Source organism: Lepidochelys kempii, chromosome 16 (assembly GCF_965140285.1).
Source record: "Lepidochelys kempii isolate rLepKem1 chromosome 16, rLepKem1.hap1, whole genome shotgun sequence".
NCBI classification, from domain to species: domain Eukaryota; kingdom Metazoa; phylum Chordata; order Testudines; family Cheloniidae; genus Lepidochelys; species Lepidochelys kempii.
Genome location: NC_136395.1, coordinates 18,992,481 through 19,011,238, shown reverse-complemented (window position 1 = coordinate 19,011,238; position 18,758 = coordinate 18,992,481). Strand labels below are relative to the sequence as shown.

Genomic DNA, 18,758 nt, shown 5'->3' with positions numbered 1-18,758 from the left:
TGTGACTCTGCACACAGGAAAAGAGACGAGGAGCCTCATTCATTTAATCTCACATGGTTAACTGCGTTGGTTGCTGTTCTGAGCAGAGAACTAAGCTGTGAACAGAGAGCTGTGTGGAAAGGTCTTTCCATTTCCCTCCCTCGCACTACCCCGACTGATGCGCGGGCACACACTCATGCAGGCCAAGCGCTTTCTCGTTTCTATTCCTGTCCTAAGGTCTGTGCATCTCCAGTTACTCAGCAGATCAATAGGGACAGGATGGAAGAAGAAAAAGAACACCAAGGAAGAGCGAGAGAGTAAAAATAACCTGCCAGACGTGAACTGAGAAACAGACCTAGCTGAGCTAGTGTGACGTGAAGGTGCAGACAGAGAAGGGTGCCTGTGTGCGTATGTATGCGCTTGGGGGGATAGCAGAGTCAATAGTCTGCTCCAGCCAACACCACACTTAGCCCTCACAAAATGGAGACCTCCAAGCCTACCCAGAGCTTCCATGGATTGCCCCACATTCTCCTCCAGGGTACGTATGGTCCCCGGAAAAGTGCGGCCTACAGAATGTGGATGTGAGAATGAGGCCAACAGCTTCCATTAGTCTGAGTCCTTTTAAGCTCTGCCCTGCTCTTGTTCCAGGAAGTTTTGTCAGGTTCCTGTGATAACTTTTCTTCTAGAGAAGCTGGGGATGGGAGGTTTGGCTGGGAGAGCCCAGGAGCTTGCAGAAATGCCATTTTGACCGAAGGAGGATTTGTGTAACCTACCAGCAGGACTACGGGTTCTGGGGTGGCCCATCCAACAGCATCACAGTATCTGTAACAGGAACACACTGTTCTGCAGAGGAATTAGATAAACTGCACTGAATTCATGAGCTAAGTCTAGGTGACAGAAGTACATAGGTGTAAATTTTTAACAGTGGGAGTAATTGACCATTGGAACAGTGGTGGAGTCTCCATCACTGACCATTTTTAAAATCAAGATGGGATGTTTTTCTAAAAGATCTGCTGTAGGAATTACTGTGGGGAAGTTCTCTGGCCTGTGTGATACAGGAGGGCAGACTAGATGATCACAATGGTCCCTTCTGGCCTTTGAATCTATGAAAGCTCCACTGAGGCATACGCTGTATTGGTGACAAAGGGTTTTGTTTAAGTGATGATCAAATTCTTCTCCTGCCTGTTAAAGCCAATTGGAAACTGGCTAGCCACCTCGATGTACTCCAATCTCATCAGTATCAGAAACGAAGTCACTTTATACCAAGATGCTGGAAGTCTGCAAGAGGAGTCAAAGTTGCCAGTCTTACTTAACTGATCGGAGGGCCACTCAAACTGAAACTTGGTGATGGACTATTAATTAAAAGAGAGGTGCCTAAATTTTGCCCACCAGAAAGCCACCTATGCCTCAGAACCATACCCACTGCAGCTGCTCCCATTTGTAATATGGAGGAGCAACCCACAGAGACTGCTGTTCCTAGCATGCAGTGTTCCACCTTCATCCAACTGGCTGTCCAGATCTGTAGGTCACTGGATCCCACATATTGCAGGTAAGTTTTTTTCCTTCTGGTTTTTAAAATGTTTGTTTCTTTGTAATTATAGTCTCCCTCTTCCTTTGTAATCTCCCTTCCTGATCCTCAACATTATACACCATCTTATCTATGCACTTGCACCTTTCTGCACACCGCGATTCATTCCCTTGCCCTGGAATCACTCAATACCCTCCCCTCCTCCTTCTGGCCCACTGAAGCAGTCCTGGGTATTCTTAGCTACATCTCTCTTTCCAGTGCAGTGTTTATATCAGTCTCTCATTGATTTTTTTCCCCCGTACTTGCACCTGGTGACCCTTCCTTGCTGAGCTGTACACAGGGTTTGATTTGGTTTTAAATACCTGCGTCCTAATTAGCTTCACTTACAGTCAGTATTAGATTAGTTTCCAGTGAAAACCTGCAGGCTGGAACTGAAGTAATCACAGGACTCGCGGGGAGGGAGTCAATTCAGATGAAGACTCCCTCCCACGCACCCATGGCTCCTCTCCAACAGGCAAGAATTCCTCCCACCACCCTCTTGGCATTTCAGTTGCAGAGCTGGCAGCTGTGGGCAAGCCAGACTGAGGGACACCTCTACCTCTCCGCCCTCAATCTGACCCACAAAGGGCCTGTCCTCTTGGGGAAAGGACAGAGCGATTACTAGCATGAACAAGGGGAGAGCAAGGGTAGCTGAAAGCTGGGTCTCATTTTATCAGCAGGCCTAAAGTCTGGGAGCGGAGAAGAGGCTGCGTAAACAGTTCCGATTTCAGCCCAGGGAAAACTCAGAGTACTCAGAAAGCACCCAAGCCAGTGTGCTTGTGAAGTCACCCTACACAGCTGAAATGTTAACTGGAGGTGAGTGGAGGGACCAGGGGAGCAGAGATGCCACTGTTCTGCAGCAGGCATGGGCAGCCTGCCAGCTCTGGCAGGAGGGAGCTCTTCAGACACTTAAAAAGCAAAAACAAAACCACCCATAATTGTCCCCCTACTTAAAATAGTGCTGCAGTTTCCACTGGTCATTTGTAGTCTAACCCTCCCTCCTCTTTGCCCTCCCCTTCCCTGTGAGCCCTAGAGACGCATTACACAACCCACTGCGGCTTCTACTTGTTGGAGGAAAGAACAAATAAATAAATCAAAAGTTAATCTCATTAAGTTTGGGGTCAGAGCTGGCTTTAGCTGCTGAGGCACCTCGCTCAGAAGCCGAAGCTTGAATGGCAAATATTGAGTAAGTGGAACCCCACACAAGGGCTGGGATTTTGTTTTTAACCTTCCGTGCTGTGAAGGTCTCATTTACTTTCCTCTTAATAACAGAGAGAATGAAAAATATCACAATGGAGAACGCTATGCAGCCCAGAAAGGAGGGGCAAATATCAAATGAAGTACCCAGTGCAGTGCACAAGAGAAGGAAAAAGTCTCAACAGCTATAGCAATTCCACTGAATGTGAAAAAAGCTCCAGCATATTTATATTATATACCAATTACTTTATTTTAACAAGTACAATGGGTGGGGAGGGGAGTCCAGCCCCTTCTGCTTTACTCTGAGCCCTACTCAGAGCATATCTTTGGTGTCCCCTACACTACACGGCTCAATGATTGCAGGATGGCTCAGGGTTCACAAAAACACATCACTCCCGAAGCATTTGCACTCAGTCCTGCTCACCTGAGTAAAATACTGGAACCTCTCAGGACATTTGTGACAAGCTGCCCTTTGTCCTTGAAGTGCCCCATGCAGTCACAGTTACTCCTCAGCCTTACTAGTCACCCAGAGGGGCTCGATCCAGGCTGTTTGGGTCTTCAAGGGGAAAAAAGAAGTGGCTGGAGTATGGAAGTGGGAGCAAGGGACTCCTGAGTTCTAATCTCAGTTGTGACACCAACTTCCTCTGTGACCCTGGGCAGGTCGCATGACTTCTCTAGCTGGGTCTCCACCTCTGTAAAATGGGGCTACTAATCCTTGCCTGCCTCAAAGAGGTGTTTATGAGGCTTAGATAGTTAATGTTTGTAAAATACACTGTGTTTGGTTATAGCATTTCTTATGATGAATAATTGGACAGTAGGCAAATCTCAACTGGATTGTAAGCTCCATGGGGCAGGATCATTTTGGTTGGACTACGTACACTGACGGTGCTGTATAAATAATACTAGATCTTGGGTTTGCCCACACAACAGGTACAAACTTTGTACATTTTTGAAACCCAAAGGTCATTATGCAAAGGCACCAAGTATTTGATCCTAATTTACCCCTTTCAGAGATGAGACCCCTTCCAACCTTGTCATGGCCCCACAGTCCAACCAAACCTAATAAATTGATACACCACCTACAACTGTCATGCCAACACAGTCATTCAAAGTGTGCTTACTGGAGCTGTGAATTGATTACCATGGCTTTGCCACTGCTGTCAGTAACCACACCGGCTGCTTCCACACCAAGCTTTCAGCGAGCGCACCCTGTGAGAAGTGGACTCCCAAGTGGGCTGAAGGAGGAAAGGGAGATACTGGCAGGAGATGGAGCGGAAAGTAAAGGTGTTCACTGTTTTCTGTGAGGAAAATAAGGGCAAGGAAAAGAAAAGAGGGTCTAGGCACCTTCCTCATCTCCTCTCGTCACTCAGCTTCCCACTTTTCACCCTCTTGCCCTGTCCCTTTGTTTCTTCTCTCTCTTGCTCTGTTCTTTTCCCTCCTCCCCACATGTTTCAAACTGCCTATGCGTTCTACACCACAAGCCTGACATGGAGGAGAGCAGGGCATGCTCTCCCACAGGGAAATCTGCTAATGCAGAGGGAAGGGCAGGGATGTGACACCCAGATGGGGAGCTCCCTGGTTAAAATTCCACCATCAAACAGAAGGGAAAGTTGGGGTGACTTCCTGTATCTGATGGACTCACCCACTCACTGGACACTGCTCAGTCATCCCTGCCAGAGGCTCAGAATAATACTTCTGAAAGGCAGATTTTTACTTATTTATTTTGCCTTTGGAACAGAACAGATTGTGCCCAGCAAGGACAGCTCAAAGTCTGCCCCAGGTGATGCTGCCTGTGTCCTGGGTTATAGTTCTGAGAATGTATCTTTGTTTAAAGGGAAAAACAAACACATGGGTTCCCCAGCCCCTCACAGTTGCTCCCTGTGAGCAGAAACGTATGTGGTTACTTGGCTGCATTGGCAGCTAAAGGGGAAAACTTTTGTGGGAGCCCCTGCTAATAAACTGGCAGCCCATTGCTGAATTAGGGCAGCTATGAACCTGGGAACCAAACTTCTCCCCTAATACAGTGCACGCACTGTGCTCCCTGCATCACCCTGTCCCCCACTCCGAAAGAGAGGGACCCTTTCATTTCTTTGCACGGTTTCCTTTTCCCGGGCATGAATTCAGAAAACCCAACCACGGTGGCACCTCCCAAACATTTCTACTTGCAAGTCTTAGCAGCAAGCAGTTTGGAAATGATACAAGATGCTCTTCTGTCACTCTGGTGATCGTTGAGAGCCTTGCTAGTTGGGTGGGAATTTTTCCCTCCTGCTTGCAAGTCTCACACAAGCTGGATGGGAAATTAGCCAGCTCGGCACTTTTCCACCTTACTTTGCTTTTTCAGTTGATGTCATAACGTAACATATGGCATTGCACAGAGAAATAAGCATTGAAACCAAGGGAAACAACAAAATTGCCAGTGGGATAAAACTTCACAAAGACCTCTTGTGACTAAAACACTGACAGCCTGGGGTGTGGGGCTCAGTGGGGTAGACCATCATCTCTGAAGAGCCAGGTTCAAATCTTGACGTGCATCATAAATGAAATGGAGTTCAGTGATTGGAGCCTAGTATCCCTCTCCACCAGCCTTCATATATCACTCATCATCTTAGACAACCTTAGAAAGGTTTTCAGGGCAGAGACTGTCATCCTGTGTTAAAGGGCTGGAATAGCAGCGGAGTAGGTGTCAGGACTGAGGTGAATTGGCAGAGCTGTGTCAGTGCTCGGGACTATAATAGCCGTGGTTAATGAAGGGCAGGACTGAGGTGTTACTGGAAGACTTGTGTGCATATAGCAGCAGGGCAAAGTAGGTTCTCAGTGGATGCTATTCCAGCCCTCTAGCCCGGGAGATGAATCTCTTATTTGTGATCCCTTTAACACAGTTAAATCTCGGGTCACATCTGAGTGGGTGTTTGGCCTTTCCCAACAATCTACTATGCTACCTGATAGACTGCGCTGCTAAATGGGTTTGGGGGTCAGATAGTTTGATGGGCAGAAGAGCAGCAGTGCTAGCAAGAAGGGAGATCAGTGAAGGGGCTCGAGGAAGCTGTTGACCTAACTCAAACTTACCCAATATTCAGAGGCATCCCTTGCTCCAGGGTGAAGATGATCAACTTTTTGACATATATTATGCCATCCCTCTGGTTGGAGTGAAGGAAAGTCTATGTTTACATACCAGAGAGCCTCCTGTACTTCTATGCTGCTTTTCATTTCAAAGTGTTTTATAACATTAATAAAACCTCAAAACACTCTAATAATATAGGTATTAATACCCCCATTTTATTGGTGGGGGGCAGTGGAGATACAGGGGAGCTGAGTGACTTGGCCCAGGACAAAGAGCAAGTCTGTGGCAGAGCTGGGAATAGAACTCAGAACACCCACTTCCCAACTCTTTAATCTCCTGCTCTTGCTGCTAGATTGGCTATTGTGTTTGAGTGTGGGGACTCAGCAATTCTTCATGGCAGACTCTCACAGTCCCTTCAGGAGGCTCATTTGTAATCCCGTGAGGGGACATGCCACCCATCTGCTCGAATGTTGATATTGTCTTGAATTGGGAGAGTGGTGAGGAAGGGGAGAAATACTGAGTTGATGATCTGATGGGTTGACAAACGCATATAGTTGGGTTCTTTCTGATATTAACACTAGGTCCCCTTCCCCATCCCTCCAAGAAGAGAGACAAACATGGATATAGTAACTGTTACCTGCCGGTGACTTCAATGTTGGAGACAGCATAGAAGTATTTGTACAAGTTCTCCCTCTGCACGTAGGTGCCCCCAAGTGCCGGTCTTAGCAACCTCATCCGCAGGTCAGTCATGGTGAAGAAGTCCTTCAAGCCCTTGGCGCTCTCCAGCCTGGTGTACAGGTTGTCCATGTTCCTGAGGTCCTGGCCAGCGAAAATGGCAAAGCGATCCCTCACCTCCAACCGCACGTTCTTCTCCTTCTTGGAGCCTGCCCAGCGGGAGTACTCCTCTGTGCAGATGATCCTGTTGGCACTGGTAGTAGAGAGGTCTCTGACCCGCCGGGCTGGCATGCCAAAGGCTTCCATGCAGTCATCCGCATAGTACTGGTATGGGTGCCAAGTCCTCCCATTGTCCAGGGACTTCTCCAGCATCATGATGGTGGGGCGTCCGTACTCGAAGGTCACCACAATGTCATCTGTCAGCTCTATGCTCTTGTTCCAGGAAAGTGTGATGTTAGCCAGCAGGGGTTCTGGGTAGCGGCTCCAGGTCACACTCTGCCAGTAGGTGGCCAGCCCTTCATCCTCTTTGTCGAACATCAGCTTTGGTGGGTGGGCCAGGTCAGGGGTGGAAGCGTCACACTCATCACTGCACAGGTATGGGTTCTCCTGGAAGATGAACAATAATAAGAGAAGAAGGCGAGCCTTAGTGTTGTTAAAGGTGGGGCTGGTAGTGCCAACTATTATTCAAGCTGCCCACACGTCCCATGACAAACATCCTGTTTCCAGTTTCCTATAACATTGCCAAATTTTAACCCTTCAGGATGAAATTTGATATGCTGGGTATCTCTCAGGCTGAAATTTTGGGAAAATTTCAGACAAAATGGTTCAGCCATTTTCAAGATAAGGCTAAGAGAAAAGGTGGGTGTTTTGCCCATGATTGAGACTGGATGAGACCAAGACCGGAGGAGGGGAGAGACATACCAGATGAGGAGCCAGGAAAGGGGAACTTGGACTGACAGGGCAGGAAGACTGGAACTGGGTAGAGAGGGGAGAGGGAAGATTGGAATTTAGACATAAAACTGGAGAGAGAGCATAGGACTGGCTGGGCAAGGAGACTGGGACTGAGACAAGGAGCCAGAGGTTGGGAAGAGACAGGACTGTGACAGGAACAAAATGGAGGGGATGGAGCCAGAAAGGGTCAAGCGTGGGTGGGAATGGGCAGGCACTGAGGTCTATGCCCACTAGAGCACATTCCCTTCCAGAGCCAGGGAGGAAACCCAATATTCCTCTGCTGTCAGCAGCTATCTCTGAAACTCACTGGCAAAGCGTGTGTTTCATCCCCCTGCCGGGCTGGCCCACAGAGTGGATGAGAATCCCCTATTGCTAGCACTGACTCCATTAAGTCAAGTGGCAATGCTCTGTGCAGTGGAACGAAAGGTTCCAGCCCTGCTGATGAACTGTGTGGGTGTCAGTGATGTCACGTGATGGAATTTGTTTATTCAGTTTGTCTTCAAAAATATAGGAAATCTCTCACACAACCTACAAGAAAGGAACATTATTAAGGTTGCACTCAAAAGTTAGGAAATGCCAGAATTAAGGCTGTCTGTAATTAAAGACTGTGTCATAATGCACGTGCCCAAGGGAATTGAATTCACATTGCACAAGCAACCTTAATTCTGGCATTTCTTAACGTTTGAGTGCTTGACTTTGTAACTTTAGTAATATTGGTTTGATCCAGTTGTGTGTAAAGAAACAGAAGCCTCTGGAACCACAGAAGGACAGTAGTAATTAGAGCAAAATTATCAGATTAACAAACTCTTCTCCTGGTAAAAGGACATTTGATATTAAATCGACACTTCAGCTAATCTTTAAAACAAAAGGTGCTGGGTAATTTTCTTCCCTTTTAACTACACTTGCATCTATGCAAATGGAATAAGGTGAATCAATGCTATGCTTCAGACTCACTTGCAGAGGTCAGGTACGAATTTAGAGCACTGCACAATTGGCCAAGTGTTTTGTGATAGTTTTCCCCATCTTCCTTTGAAGGAAAAAAATACATTGGCCACTAGTAGGTTGGATGGAACAGGGGCCTGATCCCATATGGTAAGGCTTATGTTCCATTGTGGGGGGGGGGGTGTATGTGTATATCTATATATATTTATAGAATACTGGTATATAATTTAAGATATAATATAGCACAATCATCCAACTCCCTATAATGAGGGATTACTTGCATTCATTACTGAAATGCAGGCACCTATTGGATGGATTGTAGGAGTTATTTACTAATACACAGCAGCACTATATGAAAGTGGCTGATGGAAAATGAAGAAACCCATATCCAATTGAAACTGTAGGAGAAATTTAGCATTGGGTCATTGTTCTGCTGCAGTACGCTCAAAACTTCATCATCATGAAACCAGGACACTTGCTGGTTTAAAGTAGAGTAAATGGTGGATTCTCTGTAACTTGAAGGTTTAAATCATGATTTGGGGACTTCAGTAACTCAGCCAGAGGTTATGAGTCTATTACAGAAGAGGGTAGGTGCAGGCCACAGAACCTCAATATGCAGGAGGTCAGACTAGATGATCCCGATGGTCCCTTCTGGCCTTTAAGTCTAAGACAGCTAATTTATTTTACTGGGACAAACAAACAGGTAATAGTCCTGGTACCTTGGTTTTGCCTCTCATCTGAAAGATGGCACAAATAGCAGCAAAGCACCTCTTAACACAAGGGTAAGCCATATAAGTGGGAAAAATGCCACTAAGGCAAGGTCTACACTAGAAACTTTTGTCTGTTTCCTAATATCCTTTAGGGCTGTTGTTTGTTTTAACAACATTTCTATGCTAGCAAATGCCTACTGCAGACACAAATTATACTGGTTTAAAAAAAAAGAAAAAAGATTTTGCTAGCATGGTTTATTTCATTCAGGGAATCTCTGTAAACAATGTTGACAAAAGCCCTCTTTTGCCCATAAAGCTGCATCGGCACTGAAAAGGTTTTCTGTAGCTTTACTAGCAAACCTTTCAGTGTAGGCTAGGCCTCAGAGGCTCACTTTCCTCTGGGTTTTCCCTGGAGAGGCTTCTTTTCTAGTAGTGACCAGGCAGGTTCACACAGGGGACAAACATCATGGGGAAAGAACATCAGAGTCAAAACATAACAAGGGATATGGACAATGCAAGAGAAAACACAATATGCAAAAACAGCACCGATGAAATCACTGCAAAACAGAAACATACATGGTATAAGCATTTTGTATGGGGTGACACACAACAGTCTTGCCCCAGGAGCACTGCAAGGAAAGAAAGGTGCCTCTGACAGGCACTATTCTCCTCCTGCTTCCCCCTTCTTCTAGGGGGCAGCAATTTACTGCTGGGATAAGGATAGCAGCAAATTAGGATGCCCATCTCACTGACTCAGGTGTGGGCTGGTGTGTTTAGGGAAGGAGGAAGAGGAGCAAGACTCTACCCACGTCCCACACACCTGTTCTGAAGGGAGGGGAGTAGCGGATGCGTAGCCTGCTTACTCCTATACATCTGAACCCAAAGTCTGCATAGCCCACGCAGGGGTGTGAAGGATGTCCATATTTCACTTTATGCCCCATAATGAGTACCCAGTGCAGGGCCCAGTCTAGCTGTGGAAGATACAATAAGGTTTATTAATTGCACATTAAATGCTGTAACAGGACACGTGCAGACATAGTTTAAAGAAAAGTGAACATGCGAGAAGATGGAGGTTGGGGTGATGGGGTGCTTACCCCACACAGGTGATGGAAGGGTTAATGTGGGCTGGAGAGGCCAATTGAGTCCACCTGGTTGCACCTGGAGGGTGGGTCAGGCCTAATTAATGATGAAACCCAGCTGGGAAGGGGCTGGGTGATGCAAACAGAGGAAGTTTAAAAAAGAAGGGAGCTGCAGGGGGGGAGGAACTCTGTAGTCACTCTTCTGGTAGTAGGGTAGGAAGGGGTATAGAAGGCACAAGATGATTCTTGCAGGGGGAAGAGAGCCCAAGGAAAGGCTTAGCGGGGGAAAAAGATGTGGCAGCAAGCAGTTTGGTGGAGTGAGCTTTGACTGCTAGTCTTAGGGTCTTGGACTGGAACCCAGTGAAAAGAGCAGGCCTGGGTTCTCCTACCAGCCACTGGGGAAGGTGGTGTGAAGTCCCTGATGTAAGGGGACAAGCATTTTTGAGGGCCCTGAGAAAAGGGCATAGGGACCACTGGACCCAGGATTGATGGTGGCAGACTGGATGGAGGGATTGGACAATTATTTCTGTTGGACTTTCTATTAAACTGGAAGGGTTGGACTAAAATGCAACCTGGCTGGAGGGCTGAGTCATGAAAATAGGTGGACCATCACAGGGCTACAGCAACTGTCTGCATGGGCTGCTAGAGAGGGGAGAATGTCTATGCCAGGCCCAGCCATGAGAGGGGCACTCCAGTAGTGAGTCACTCATACAGTTGGGTACAACCTCACAATAGTCATCAAGCAAGTCACAAAGGTAGTGACTCTCTCCCTTCCTCTCCTACAATGAACTTTGTTGTTGTTTTTTTAAAGCTCATTAAGATGTTCTGTCTCTTGAGATACTCAATAAATTTCCAAATGGTAGGTGGATTGCAGCTCCGTATGGAGGAGGGGGAGAGCAGAAGCAGATGGCTAGCCTTTAGCTCCTGTGTTGGTTCTGAGAAGATCATTTAAAAAGTGCCATTGAAACAATTCCAGGTATTATTTCAGTATCTGTTCCCTCATGCATGCAGGGAGACCCTAGGTAGATTATTTTGAGGATTCAAGATATTTACACTTTCATTATAAAAGGCTTACATGAGCTGATTTGACTTTTTTTTTTAAGTCACATGCTACCATTCATGGCTGCTTGATTATTCTCATGGCAATCTGATGTTTCCATTTTCCTATTATTTTGTATGCTGTATTTTGGTCACTATTTTTTCTGTTGTGTAATGATATGATACCACCCCTGTTTAGCTGGTGAGACCACACCCCAAGGTGGCCGAGCAAACTCCAATAGCCTAATCTGAGTACAGGTTTTATAATGACCAATTAGAGGCACTCTTGTGCTATTATATCTGGAAGATCTGCTTGAGAGCATGAACTGTCTAGAAATGGGTTACGGTGACTGTTCAAATCCAGATCTGAACCTCCTCAAAGTCCAGGTGAGTTCAGATTCAAGGTTTTGCTTCAGCCCAGTATAGAGATGGAGCCTGCTGCAATGTTCAAAGCCTGATAAATATTTACCCCAAATGTAAGGGTGTTTGGTTCCAGAGTTTGGATTTGGGATCCATCTCTAAAAATTATGCCCTGGAGCTGAAAACATCACTTACAATCTGATCCTGCAAGGTGCTGAGAAACTCTTAAGTGGTGCTTAGTGCACTAGAGTTGATGGTGCCTAACACCTTGCAGAATTGAGTCCTCAGACCATACCTATCAAGAGGGAACATGATCCAAGTTAGTGAGCGATAGGCAGATGATCTTGTGCATCAGACACGAAACTGCTTAGGTACTGAAATACCAAGAGGAGTAAGGGCATGGAGGTCAGAGAACCAGTTACAGGTTTATTGAGAGGCTAGCTGAGAAAAAAGAGATTAAAGTCTGGCAATACAAAAGAATATAAATACAAGACACTGGAGCTGGACTGGTTATTCAACTGGGGTGAAGAGAGATGGAAGGTATAAAAAAAAAATCTGGATGCAAAATGAGAGAGCCCTACAACTCTATAAAACCAGTTAGTTTTTAGGGCCTGCTCCTGCTCCCAGTAAAGTCAGTGGAAATTTTGCAATTGACTTTAATAGGAGCAGAATTTGGCCCTTAATGAAGATGGGAAGTTGTTTGCTTTTCTACCAGATAAACCACTTGTGTATTATAGCACAAAGTATGTGTGTGTGTGTGTGTGTGTATATATATATATATATATATATATAATTTTTGTAGATGAAATTACTTTATTTATTGTTAAGATGTTGAATGCTTTAAATAAGCTAGACATTTGTTATGAACGATGAAAGCCGCACAAAAATACAAATGTAGCCCTCTGTGGATCTCCATGCCAGGAAAAAAACAGAACAGAAAACCACTAACAGCCTAGTTGGGGAAAAATACTATATTTAAAAAAAAAAAAATCAAATACATTCTGAGCTGGGCTGTGAAAAATACAAATATTAGTGTCACCCCATTTTTATTGTGAAATTTCATCCAAAATATTAATTATGGTCCTGTTCTTGCAATCTGATTTGCTTGGGCCCTTGTGCCTGCACACACAATGTGACTGGAGTCGATGGAACCCCATGCAGGTGTAATGTAATTGCTTCCTGGGTCAGATTGCTAGGTTTATTGTCAACACAGCCATTTTAAGAGGGCACAAATTTTGCTTTTCACAAAATAAGTACTATAATAGTAAAGAAATGTGACTAATACAAATGGAAGATTTTGCCTCAAGACAAAATATCAATTTTGATACTAAAATTGGTCCTTGAAATAAAGTTTTGAATTTTAAAAATGGAAGATTTTCTTAAATAGGACAATTTCTAAATGAAAATGCATTTGTTTGACAAATAATAAAACAAAACTCAGTGTTCTGTAGATTTCCCCCCACCCCAATCTAGACCTGTGTTACAACACCAACACACACAAAGCAAGAACCTCAGATTTTTGGAGGGTTTTCAGATTTCGTTGCAAGTACTGCAAACAGCTGTGGTATAGAGGGACTAGGATGAAAGGCATTTCAGTCACACCTACTGCGGCTGATATCAACTGCAGGTTTAGAAGGAACCTGACTAAAAGTCTGACTTTGCTCCTTTGGAAATCAGTGGCAAAACTCCAATTGATTTCAAAGTGAACACGATCGGGCCATAGGTAAAGTGACAAAAGACTGACGGCAAGAAAAGAAGAGGTTTGGCAGTGTTTCCGTATTAGGGCCTGATTCCATGAGGTGCTCGGCACCCATCATTCCCACTGAAGCTAATGGGAATTGTGGGTGCTTGCCACCTCTCAGGATCAAGCCCAGAGGAAAAGAGTAGTGAAGGCTAGTGACAACTGACAGTAGTGGGCAAATTTGACACACACAAGGATTAGGATCAGAGCCCGTTTATGGAAGCAGGTAAGGACAATATTCTGAATTAAAACAGGGACTAATAAAAGCAAGTTGCAAAGGGACTTTTTATTGATTCTTAGCTAAAATAATCTAAGATTCTTGGTTTATCAGGGACACATCTGGAAGTTTCGATAGGAGACACTTGTGTTTTGTAGGAAAAATATCACTGAGAGGAATTAGAATTTCTGTGGCCTTCAAGTTTTTTCAATTTGGGGCAATTTCAGAGGTGGACACAGTTGGAAATCTGTATGCAATTTCCTCCCTGTGGATATTGGTAGCTAGATAACTGCAGCTAACTGCATTCACCCCCACTCCTACCAGGTTGCAGTCCTCCCCCCTTAACACCACTAGCCCATCCTGATTGCACTTCAGGTGTCTTAAGGACCTTATGACACAATTGAGAGCTCCTTATGCTTCTAGTAGGGTGCCATATGACCCTGCCTTTGATTTCCATCTTAAAGATTAGCTGATTAGTCTACAAAGTCCCTGTTTTGCCTAGGACAGCAACAAAGTGCTTAAGTTAGGATCAAATTTTATTCAGATTCTGCAAAGGCAACTGTAGACATTATTCACTTGCACCTGATTACTGGATTTCCTGCAATTAGTGCCACAAGGAGCAGCAGACATTACAAAAGCACATTCTACTGTATCAAGCAGTGCTCTGATGAACCATGGGTGTCTTTTAGTCCTCTTTCCTCTCGCCCCCGCAAGCAACCTGTCAATCACTGAGAAGATTGACACCCAACAGCCACAGGAGATGTGTAAATCTCTAACCTCACTGCTGTCAAACCCCGTTCTGACCTGACCTGTGGAGTCGGAGCTCAGCCTCAGCTCCAAGCTCTGAGGAGCAGATGGTCAGGAGCACTAATGAATCAGCCTGTGTATTTACCCTGCCCGCTCCTGCTGCGGAAAGGTTTAAACAAACAGCGCCCATAACAACATTCTGTCTCTCTCACATATGCTCACAAGCACAGAGAGATGTATTCTATTTAATGCAGTTGGTTATTGTTTTTCTTTGAAGCACAAAGTTGGAGTTGTTTGTCTCGGAGACTGCAGGATAAAGCTGAAATTTTCATTCCAGTGCATTTGATGTTCTGTTTCTCTTCTTTACACTTAGCCGAGTTCCCCAGATTAATCCTAGGATTAGAGGCCCTATCAGCACTAATATTCTGCCAGCCCCAAGTGCTCTTCACAGCAGCTGATTATATTGTACGTGTTCGACAGGCACCCAAACATCATTCCTTTTATTTTCTGTCCCTTTTCAGGGGGCAAAGGAGTGATTTGCCTGTGCTAGTTCCTAGTGCAGATCTTTGTCCTCCCGCCCCCACCCCGTGAGTTGGGTATGGAGCCTCACATTAATCGGGCATCTAGTAACGTGGTAAGTAGGGCAAAATAAAACTCCATTGGCCTCAATGTAAATACACCAGGGATGAATTTGGCTCCTGGTGTCATATACCTGTAATTCGAATAAGGCCTCTGACCTTCATTCTGATGAAGGTTCTCTAAGCACTTTCATTATAAAACCCTAACTGCGGAGGATTATAACAATACGTGGTGGAGAAAGTTAGAAGACGGGATAAATCAAGGTAATGAATACTGGATTATGGGGCTGCCCTCTCTAGACCACTGGTTCAGAGCTCGTGCAGGTCGATAGCAAACAACCAACAGTCCTTAGCACTCGGTGGCCTTTGCACAATAAGTTTGTCTCAGGCCAGTTCCTAGCAGGCAGAGATCACAAAAAGTCCACCATAACTGGTAACATAATTGGCAGTCTCAACAGAGAGAGCAAAACACTGAGTAGGCCATGGAACCTGAACTCCACCATCCATACAGATGGTTTCCTCCGCGCCCCAGAACAGGTCTGAGGTAGATTGGTGAAGGAGGAAGTGTGAACTGCCATTGTCTGTGCAATCCCTCTTCTGTGGAGAAAATGGAGAACTTTGGTTGCAGAGGAAATCAATCTGTCCCCTTTCCCAAATAATTAACTTCAGTGTTTAAAACAAAAACTCCTCAACTTTCTTTTTTTGTTGTCGAAGCTTGAAATGCCCAGGAGAAGCTTTGGTTTTTAGTGACCAGTTTGGGCTTGACTTTCCTTTATCTGAGTTCCTCATCCCACCCCCAAAATGGGACTCGTGAGACGGGGATTCCAATTCAGCATCAGAGTTACAGGTAAGACACTCCTGCAATGAAGGTTTAGCTGGGCATCTTTATTTTATTTTTTTTTGGTGACTACTAAATTTGCCAAAATATGCAGTCTCTGGGGCACCAAAACTATTCACAAATTTGGGGTGAAATCAGTGAACAGCTTCAGCCAAAAAAAAAAAATTCTTAAATTTCCAAAAAACACTGAAATGGGTGGTTTCATCCATTTTGAAATGTTTTGACTTTTCATTTTGAAACCATGTTTCATTTTGAAACACAGGTATCAAACGCAACAAATTTCATTTCAGGTCCAAGGAAATATTTCATTTGACCCCAAATGATTTTTTTTTTTCATTTTGGCAAGGAAAAATAATCCGTTTTGGTTTGAACTTTTTTTTTTAAAGAATTGTTTTAGTTCAGCCACTGAATTGAAAAATCAGTTATTCAATCAGCTCTGTGTAGGACAATCTTAGAAAATGTGAATCGTTAACAAACACCAAATTCAGAGATCCTTAAATCAAAAACTATTCTACTATCTTCAGCTGGCTTTAATTAAAGAACTTTTTTTTCAAAAATAAAAAAATATGACTATACACCAGCTGCTTAAATATTTTTTATTTAAAAATAGCCTAGTTAAATATTTTTTTTCTTGCTGCTTTTGACTCATAGGGTCAAATGTTGTGTCTGGATTTAAGAAAGGACAAGGTGATTTTTATAACCAAAAATTACATTTGTAGGTAATTACATCTCATGCTTCAGGGCATAAACAGATAACTTGCCAGTGGTCAGGATGGAATTCCCAGAGAAATGGAAATATTTCACTGACAATTAGTTTTTGCTCTTCACACATTTGGGAGGGAAGAGATGGGTGAAACAGCTATAATTAATTTTTCAGAGATTATTTCTAACAGCTGGCAAGCAGCATAACTCGCCAGCAGAGGCATCTGGATGCTTGAAAATAATCTAACACGTATATGTGGTGAACCTCTCTCATACTAAACAAACAGTTCTGCAGTATTTCCACCCACCCCCTATACAAAGTTGCTCAATTCACCCAAGTGCATCATGGGGATATTTACATCTTCCTCTGAACCATCAAGTATTGCATAGTGCTAGAAGACTTGAAAGACCCATAGTCTTCAAATCATTGCTGGTTTTGAAATTACAGTTGATCAAAACACATTCCTGAAACAGAAGTAGCTAAACCAGTACGAACTGGGACTGGGTCTCATACCACCATTCTGAATCAGGTTAGAAAGCATGACCTAGTAGCGCCAGCCAAGTGAAATTCTGCTATCCTGAGCCATGTATTGAGTCTGGTGCAAGACATCTTTAAAGAAGGAAATGAGTCTAAGCTATCTGACTTCTGAAAACTTCAACTAAATTGTTATGTTGGTATCATCTCAGATGCTCTTAAAGGCAAGGGGGAGTGTCTGGGGGCAGGGAATGGGGTGAGGTTAGGGCATGGTGGTGCTGACTCTGTGCCCTCTCTCCTATCTCTGGCTGGGGTAGGTGGATAATGAGGCCATGGAAGGGACTGAGGCTATATCAGACTGTGATGGGATTATTGGTTTGGAAAGACGAAGCCGCTCACAAATTATTACATTGAAGCCAGGACTGTGTGCAGTGCATGTGTGTGCCCCGCTGGCTGAATTTTTTCATTCAAAATCTTTTTATAAAAAAGGCCTTTTTTTCCTAAATGAAAATTTCAGTGGAAAATTGTCCTTTTCTTAAAGTTATCGAGTCTCTCCATTGGGAAAAAACACTGGAAAATTTCTGCATGTTTTTTGTGGAAAAAAACAAAAACAAACCCAAAGGCTTTCTTCCTTTCCTTCCAAATTGTGGGAAGATACAGTAGATTGGACGGAAGATTGTAAGGGGGGGGGGCAAAATACAACCCCCTGAAAACCCGGTCGGGTAGGTGCACCTGTAAATGACCTTGTAGCTATAAGAGCCTCACTTACTTCCTAAAAGCGAGCAAACCTGAGCTGCACAGCTGGAGATGGAGGAGAAATTGCCTTCTTATTCATTTTCATGTTAAACAAACATTCTGAGGAGAAATTCGGAAATGGCCATGTACATAGGAAAAGATTCTGGTGAGATGTCAGCAGTTATGTGACACATTTTAGAAGTTTCATCCTCCTAGGAATGTATCTGGCCTTCTCCCTAAGGTGATGGCACTAGGGAAGAGAGGCAGATGAGGGGTGGGAAGGATGGGGCAGCATAACTTGCATCCTTTCTGCCCTTCCCCACATCCCCTTCCACCTCTGCACTAGCCACCAGGGGCTCGTCTCAGGGCAGAGAAAGCAAAGGGGCGAAAAAAAATGTCCTTACTAACAAGCTGTTTCCTGTTTGTTGGTAAGAAAAGTCAGAGCTGGTATGAATTATTAACACAGTAGAAATGGGGTCCCTGTACAGAGACGCTTCTAATTCTGGCTCACCCTCATGTCACTCATCCTCTCTCCTCCCCCGCTCCTGTGGTTTTCGCAATTGATTGCACTCTTCCCTATTCTTCCCTCCTTCCCCCCCCCCCCCCTCGGTTTCTTTTTCTATTTCTTCCCAATCAAAGGTTGTCTGAGTGCAAGGTCACTCCTCAGCAAGGGGCATTAGGAAACATTTTGTCTGTGTGCTTGTTCAGGATTCCATGAGTCAGCAGAAACAGACACCACTTTGTCTGAATAAAACAGCCCTTAGTAATCATAAGCCGGGATATGTCTAGTAAGACATCTTGCTTCCACCCCCACCCCTTTTTGTCTTGAAGCAGATATACTTATTCTGTCAACCGCATGCAGTTCATCCAAGCCCCATGTGTTCCCCTGGGCCTGTCTTACCATGGAAAGAAATAGAAAAGATTCAACCTATATGTCCAGGCTACTTGTTTCCTTCCCCCCGCCTCCAATCTATTATATTGTGAATTCTAGAAGGATCTTGTTAGTGCTTTATTATAGTCCAGCGGTATTCGACAGTTACTGCTGATAATATGGTGCATTCTTTTCAGCCCAACATCTCTAACCACTTTCCAAACGATAATTAAGCTTCATAATTATGAACACAGTTGTGTGGTAGACAGGCACAGTACCCATTTTACAGACTGGG

General features: G+C 44.5%; 1 protein-coding gene across 3 annotated transcripts in view; it reads right to left on the bottom strand.

Moving 5' to 3' along the window:
- The window catches only part of NTNG2 (netrin G2), a 72,599-nt gene that overhangs the window by 35,298 nt on the left and 18,543 nt on the right, over window positions 1-18,758 (bottom strand). For 2 of the 3 annotated variants that reach the window (XM_073313846.2, XM_073313845.2), the window contains one exon: window positions 6,442-7,085. In XM_073313846.2, coding sequence (XP_073169947.1) covers window positions 6,442-7,085 — 644 coding nt within the window. Of the gene's footprint in view, window positions 1-6,441; window positions 7,086-9,902; window positions 10,054-18,758 lie in introns of all 3 variants that reach the window. The other variant, XM_073313847.2, reaches the window with a different exon arrangement.